At 46.7% G+C, this 7862-nt stretch overlaps 1 protein-coding gene across 1 annotated transcript; it reads left to right on the top strand.

The window, feature by feature from the left end:
* The first annotated feature begins 1098 nt into the window (after positions 1–1098).
* LOC123150116 (6-phosphogluconate dehydrogenase, decarboxylating 1) lies at positions 1099–7568 on the top strand. The gene is made up of 5 exons (XM_044569912.1): positions 1099–1233; positions 3567–3626; positions 3747–3763; positions 4346–4451; positions 7173–7568. Exons 1-5 carry the CDS (start codon positions 1099–1101, stop codon positions 7566–7568), a joined length of 714 nt encoding a protein of 237 aa, XP_044425847.1.
* The last annotated feature ends 294 nt before the right edge of the window (positions 7569–7862 follow it).

Below are 7862 nucleotides of genomic sequence, written 5' to 3'. Positions count from 1 at the left end.
TCAGTCATAAATGTGGGTGTTGTGAGTGTGTTCATACAATGAACATCACTGTTTCAAAGTTCAAACTCATTTTTGTACATTTTTTTTATCTCTCTCTCATAAAATTTTCATATAGCAGCAAGGGATTTTAGATGAAGTGGTCAATGCATATGTGTTTAACTTGTCCTAGCTAACTCCTTTCATTTGATGATTTAGCTACTAAACTCTTCCATGCATTTGTGGCCTTCCTTTATTTATGTGTTATGTCTAGGTTCGCGCACTTGGCGTTTTTTCTTCTAGGGGTCATCAGTGTGCTCTCTCTCCCCCTTAATTGCTTTCCCACGTCTTTTTTTTTTGCTTATGTGGCAAGCTTAGCACATATACACCATGGAGCACTGTGAAAGGCCTAATGGCATGACAAAGAGGTGGCTCCCACAAAAGAAGAAATTGGTCAAAGGAGACGACAACAAAGTGAAGACCTGACTGCAATCATTAGTGCCACAACCACAATTCCACAAAACTTAGTGACAGTCTGTGAATATCGAATTCGGATAATTGCACATATCAGTTTTTCCTAGAAAACTCTATAGGAGTTTACCAAAGCAAAAATCTGGAGTGTGTTCCAGAATATAGCAAAACTATGTAGTTACATGTCAGAGTAAATTGTTCAAAACCACCACATTTGTGGTTAGGGTATTCCTTTACCACCGCTTTTGCCAAAAATCTCAAATCACCACCACTTCTGCAACAAATGAGTAACAAATTCCTTTGATTAAAAAATGAACCGCAACTAATCATAAAACTGACCAGTTGAACCCACATGTCGAGCCAACGTGGCATAACCATGTGAACAATACACAATCAAGTCCTTGTAACTTTTAAAAAGAGAGCAATCGAGCCGCCGCTGCTGCTGCCGCCTGCCGCTGCTATTGGCTGTCGCTCTTGCTGGCAGCTTCACTGCTTCTGCTCCACTACTGGTCGTTGTTGCTACTGGCCGCGGCGGGGGCTCCCCATGGCCATGGCGCCGGGAGCAGGAGGGGCGGCAGGGGTTCCCGATGGACATGGCGCGTAGCGGCGGGGGCTCCCCATGGACATGGCGCGCGACCGCGGGTGCTGCCCATGGCGGCTGGGGATCCCGATGGACATGGCGTGCAGCAGCAGGGGCTCCCCATGGACATGGCGCGTGACGACGGGTGCTACCAATGGCTGCTAGGAGCGGGAGGGCCGGAGGCGGCTGAGGCTCCCGATGGCCATGTAACGCAGTGGCAGTGGCTCCCATGGACATGGCGTGCGACAGCGGGTGCTGTCCATGGCGGCTGGGAGCGGGAGCGTGGCTGGGGCTCCCGATGGACATGGCACGCAACGGCAGGGGCTCCACATAGACATGGCGCGCGACAGCTAGTGCTGCCCATGGTGACTGGGAGCAGGAGGGGCCGCGGGGGTGGGGGCGGGCCGATCGGGCAGGAGGAAGAAGAAGAAGGGAAAAAAGATGGAGCTGACATGTGGGGTCCACTCCAGCTCAACATCTTATCCACATACACATGCCATGTCACCCTGATGTGTGGGTCTGTGAAGTCAGTTTTGTGGTTAGACATGGCTCAGATCTAAATTAGTGCGATTTGTTACTCACTTGCCATGGAAGTGGTGACAATTTGTGACTTTTAGCAAAAACGATGGTTAAAGAGTACCCTAGCCACGAATGTGGTGGTTTGAGCAATTTGCTCTTACATGTCTGAATTAGAATTTGAGTGCGAGTTCTTGAAGGCTAGCTTTGGCTCTGGTAGGTAGCCCTCCTCACCCTGTAACCATATGGTGTCTTTGTATGTAGTTTCTGAAAGCTACATGTACTCAAGTTCACCAAACAACGACATTAAGTTATACAGGAAATGCAGTTTCATTTCTGATACCTCCTAACCCTAGATTGAACCAGCTTTGATGGTCCTATTGCACAAATATGAAAAACAAAACGTTGTGAGACATCACCCGGTGGACGTGTATATGGATGCGGATGCTATGTGTTGCCTTTTATGGTGCTCCCTCCAACCGGTTGATATCTTCCTGCTGACATCGCCATTCACTGCCTCCCCATGTGCACTACAATTTTCCGACAGCCGATGAAGGCCGTCACTGTCAATCCAAATGCACTTATATATATATATAACTGGAGGAGAAGTGCAGTTTGCTCTTTAATCCAACCATATAGTGATGTGAGTGAACAAGCAATTAAACACGCTTCATGTGCAAGCTGCGCTAGAGTCTAGTCATTGGGTTGTTTGATGCCTGTAGTACATTTTGAACTAACTACTCACATGTTGTGGGCCTGGGGATCCATGCTCTAGCATTTTGAACTAACTCAAATTGGATGGATCACTTGTCAGGGAAGTGCATGCCGGTGCTGTAGTTTGTAACGCTCGAGCCGTTGTTCCGTTATCTTCTTGATGCAGGACTCAACATTTTGAACTGGATGTAATTTTTGCTGCTTCTGGTGTTCTTTGTAGTACATTGATGTTTGATGAGTAAATTGAAAGTTTTCTCGAAAAAAAACAATGGCAGATGGATGATGCCTAAGATTTTCCCTTCGTGTGGGCGACTCAAGAGAACAGGAACATGGTTTTCGGTGCTTCCCGTCTCCGCGGCCGCCGGTCCGCCTCATCTCTTGTGGACTTAAGACCACGAAGGCATGGTGGACCCTGGCCCTTGCCAACCGGAGGACTCCTTTTTTAGGTTTTCTTAAAGTTTCTTTTGGATTTGGGTCCTGTTCAGATAGGCGAAGCGGCAGTGGCTCCATGAAGATGTATAAGTTCTTCCCGCCCAGCCCCATCTTGGTGGTGCGTCTAGCATCATCGGAGGGTGTGTGGAGGTGTGTCGCCGACAGATCATGATAGTTCTGGCTGGATTTGGTCCCCGCTCGTCTACGGTCATGTGTCTTCATGTTGGATCCTTTCGACCTATGCTTCTCTTCATCGGCAATAGTTGTTGTTCTGGTGTGCTGGTCCGGTGGGGTCTTAGCACGATGACTTCCCGACTATCTACTACAACAAGGTTTGACCGGCTCGCTCTAGTGTTGTAGTCGTCGCTAGATAGTCTACGAATCTGGATGTAAGTTTTACTTCTAGTGTTCTTTGTACTACGTTGACAATTGATGAATAGAAGATTGGGAAGAGGGGAGGTGGCCGATGACCATCGATAGACACATATCACTATGGACTAGATGAGAGCTTTTCCAGGGATCCCATTTTTTCTATGACCCACCCCATTAGTGGGCCCCATAGTGAATGGAAGAGTCAAATTAGTCTCCTCTTTGTTGCTAATGGCATAACAAAGAGGTGGGTGCCACAAAGGAAGAAATTGGTCAAAGGAGACGACAACAAGACCTGACCGCAATCATTAGTGGCACAACCACAATTCCATAATATTTAGAGACAGCTTTCGCATATTGAATCCGAATAATTGCACGTACCTAATTTTTCCTAGAAAAATCTATAGGAGTTTACCACAGAAAAAATCTGGAGTTTGTTCCAGAGTATATTATATCAAAATTGTATAATTACATGTCTGAATTAGAATTTGAGTGTGGATTCTTGCAGGCTAGCTTTGGCTCTGGTAGGCTGCGCTCCACGGGTTCAGATCCTCTGCAGTACTATGCAGTGATGTAGTGCGGATGACATATGGGCCGATTCCACACGATGCGCTACAGCAGACGATTCTAACCCGCGCTCCACACCATCTTTATGTTTCCCTATAACCGTCTGTTGTCTTTTATGCAGTTTTACAAGCTATTCACGTACTATTGTTCAGGAAACAGAGACATTTAAGTCAAATGGGACATGCACTTCTATTTCCGATACCTCCTAACCCTAGACCGAACTGACTTTGGTGGTCTTATTACACAAATATGAAAAACACAAACGTTGTGAGGCATCATCCAGTGGACGTGTATATGGATACTGCTCTGTGTTGCCTTTTATGGTGCTCCCTCCAACCGGTTGATATCTTCTCCGGACGCTGCCATCGCCATTCACTGACTCCCCATGTGCACTATAATTTTCCATGTAGGGACAAGTGAAGTTCACTCTTAAATCCAACCATATTGGGATGTTTGATGCATGTAGTACATTTTGAACACTCTTCATCTGCAAGCTGCGCTTGAGTCTAGTCGTTGGGTTGTTTGATGCATGTAGTACATTTTGAACTAACTTCTTACATTTTGTGGGCCTGGGGATCCATGCTCTTCCATTTTGAACTAACTCAAATTGGATGGATCACATGTCAGGGAAGTGCATGACGGTGCTTTAGTTCGTAACGCTCACGCCGTTGTCCTATTATCTGCCTGTTGCAGGACTGAACACCTGTTCTGATCCTCAAGAAGCTTAGGCAGCTGCTGTTCTGCTGGACCTTCAGCACTGATCTACGAGGAGCTTAGAATAGCTAAGCAAAGAAACCAGGGCCAATGTGTCCCATCAGCCATCCTGGTAGCTTTACCAATTTCAGCATGCTCCACGCAGTCGTCAAGAGCAGCTTCAGGCTGGCTCTTCATGGCCTTTGTTGTCTTCTGTTCATCCAACAATCATTAACCATGCATGTTCTGCTTGAAAAATTGCATAACCTCATGCACAATCGCATGTTTGTATAACAGTCGTGTATCATGCATAAGCATCCAACTTCTGCTATGAGAAATACAACATCATCCAGTACTGTACCCAATGTCAGCATATCACTGATCAACTGTAAAGAAACTTGGTCAAAAAGCAGAAGGTAGTAAGTCATTCACATAGGGTAATGATTAAAACTGCCATATTGATAAATACATAACAAGATTGCCAAGCTAATCCAAGGGTAGGTAATCCCCGAAGTCGTCAAAAGAACCATGTAGCCAAGTTTAGTATTACAGCTTAGGAAAATCCATCCAGTAACTACAACTAGAGATAATTGGGTATCTAGAGCTGCAACTAACGTAAAGGGCCAATGTCTCGGACTGGAGAATGGGTGTGACCGTCGGCTCAGCTGGTTTCTATTTTTTTTCCTGCAGAAAGACTATGAGTTTTGTCCCTCCAAAACAGGATTGCAATCGGCCACCGTAAGCCGACATACAATCCGGGGGTTGACGTAACCAACAAACTATATGACCCTCTGTTCTACCAAACTGTGCCAAGCATTCGGCAACCCTGGTCTGGCGTATATATGGAGCTAACAATGTGATCTGGCTCAGCCGGCTTCTCGGTCGAAGTCGTCATCATCGGACATTCACATTGTTGACGCCATACTCTTCCTAGATGTCATAGGTGGGCTTGCCTATGGACTATTAATCATATATCACAAGGAGATCTTGATTGGAAACGAGAAACAACTCTTCTACACGGAGAAAAAGAGGGGTTCCAAAAAAATTTAAACAAAGCCACAGAAAGGTTCTATTTGATGGAAAGCTTCTTCTATCTTGCATCGTTGAGTAGACAAAATATGGATGACAGTTGTGAGTGGATGGAAAGCTTCATCTACGGTCATGTGGATACAGGTTGAATCCTTTCAATATACGCTTCTCTTCATCGGCGCCAATTGTTATTCTGGTGTGCAGGTCCGGCATGGCCTTAGCACGATGACTTCCCGACTGTCTACTGCAACAAAGTTTGACTGGGTCCGAAGAGGAGGGCATTCATGGCGGTGGGCCTTCGGCTCGCTCCAGTGTTTGTAGTCGTCGCTAGGTGGTCTTCGGATCTGGATGTATGTTTTACTTCTGGTGTTCGTTGTACTAACTTGACAGTTCGATGAATAGATCGTAATTTTTTTCCCCGCAAAAAGAGTAGCGGAAGAGGCGGGGGCGGGGGGGGGGTGGCCGCGGACCGACGATAGACACATCTCTCGATGGACTGGATGAGAGTTTTTCTATGGATCCCATTTTTTCTATGACCCACCCCCCATTAGTTGGCCCCCATAGTGAATGGAAGAGTCAAATTAGTCTCCTCTTTGTTGCTAATGGCATGACAAATACTCCCTCCGTTCCAAAATAGATGACTCAACTTTGTACTAACCTTAGTACGAAGTTAGTACAAAGTTGGGTCATCTATTTTGGAACCAAGGGAGTAGGTGGGTCCCATAAAGAAAGAAATTGGTCAAAGGAGACGTCAACGGCGAAGACTTGACCGCAATCATTAGTGGCACAGGCAGAATTCCATACAATTTAGGGAGCCTTCGAGTGTAGAATCTGGATAGTTGCACGTACCTAAATTTTCCTTCAAAAATCTATAGTAGTTTACTAAAGCAAAAAAATTGAAGTGTTTCCAGAATATAGTGTATCAAAATTGTATAATTACATGTCCAAATTATAATTTGTGCCGGAGTTCTTGAAGGCTAGCTTCGGTTCTGGTAGGCTGCGCTCCTCACCATCTTTATGGTTCCCTGTACTGTAACCATCTGTTGTCTCTGTATGCGGTTTCAGAAGCTATTCCTGTACTTATGTTCCTGATGGAGCGACATGCAAGTCATGCAGGAAATGCACTTTTATTTCCAATACCTCCTAACCCTAGGTCGAACCGGCTTTGGTGGTCTTATTGAACAAATATGAAAAAAAAAAGATAACATTCTGAGACATCACCCGGTGGACATGTATATGGATGCAGATACTCTTTGTTGCCTTTTATGGTGCTCCCTCCAACCGGTTGATATCTTCACGCTGCCATCGCCGTTCACTGCCTCCCCATGTGCACTGCAAAATTCCATCGGCCAATGTAGGCCGTCACTGTCCATCCAAATGCACTTGTATATAATTGAGGAGAGGTGCAGTTCGCTCTTGAATCCAACCATATAGGGATGTAAGTAAACACGCAACTAAACTTCATGTGCAAGCTGCGCTTGAGTCTAGTCATTGGGTTGTTTGATGCCTGTAGTACATTTTGAACTAAACTTCTCACATTTTGTGGGCCTGGGGATCCATGCTCTTCCATTTTGAACTAACTCAAATTGGTGGATAACAGGTCAGGGAAGTGCATGCCGGTGCTGTAGTTCGTAACGCTCAAGCCGTTGTCCTCCTGCTATGTGCTTGCTGCAGCTATGTGTTTGCTGCAGGACTGAACACATTTCTAATCGGGAAGAAGCTGCGGTTCTGCCCGGCCTTTAACACTGATCTATGGAGCTGAGAATAGCTAATAAGCGAAGAAACCAGGGACCAGCAGTGGTGACGCCTCCAAGATCAAGGCAAGAGCACGGAGAAAGGATGGGGCCTAAACCTCGGTGAGCTAGCCAGGATCTGCAAGGGTGGGTGCATCATCCGCGCCAGCTTCCTGGACCGCATCAAGAAGGCCTACGACAGGAACGGTGAGCTCGCCAACCTCCTCATCGACCCTGAGTTCGCGCAGGAGATCATGGATAGGCCAGCTGCGTGGAGGAGGGTCGTCTGCCTCGCCATCAACAATGGCGTCAGCACCCCCAGCATGTCCGCAATTCTGGCCTACTTCGACTCCTACCGGAGGGACATGCTTCCAGCGAACCTCGTCCAGGCCCAGAGGGACTACTTCGGGGCGCACACCTACGAGACGGTCGACATGCCCGGCTCATTCCACACCGAGTGGTACAAGATCGCCAACTCAAAGATCTAAGCTGCTGCTGCTGCTGTTGCTCTACCAAGAGACGGCCCGTCAGGTTTCGTCTTCTCGGTCCTGCTTTCTCAAGTTTGCTTTATGAGCAGAACCACTGCATGTTGCTTGTTTTTTGTGTCATATGATTCTCAGGAAATTCTGTTGCTATCTCTTGTGTCTATGGTAGTATGTGAAGATCTAAGCTGCTGCTGCTCTGCTGAGCAGACGACCCAGCACGGGCTCATCTCCTCGGCATCTTTGGTTGCTGCCAGTCACGAGTCCTTTTCCTGTAGGGGAGCAATTGTCGTTTAATTT

The sequence above is a fragment of the Triticum aestivum genome, chromosome 7A, assembly GCF_018294505.1.
Source record: "Triticum aestivum cultivar Chinese Spring chromosome 7A, IWGSC CS RefSeq v2.1, whole genome shotgun sequence".
In the NCBI taxonomy this organism is placed as follows: domain Eukaryota; kingdom Viridiplantae; phylum Streptophyta; class Magnoliopsida; order Poales; family Poaceae; genus Triticum; species Triticum aestivum.
Note: the sequence above shows the minus strand (reverse complement) of the source record. Positions and strands in the feature narration are given on the sequence as shown.

What these genes read in the sequence shown, in the direction of transcription:
- LOC123150116 (XM_044569912.1), top strand. Translation starts at nt 1,099, where the DNA reads ATGGCGGCTGGGGATCCCGATGGACATGGCGTGCAGCAGCAGGGGCTC. An exon ending in CTGAGGCTCCCGATGGCCAT is followed by an intron (nt 1,234 to 3,566) that starts GTAACGCAGTGG and finishes GGATTCTTGCAG; the next exon opens with GCTAGCTTTGGCTCTGGTAG. An exon ending in GTGTCCCATCAGCCATCCTG is followed by an intron (nt 4,452 to 7,172) that starts GTAGCTTTACCA and finishes GATCAAGGCAAG; the next exon opens with AGCACGGAGAAAGGATGGGG.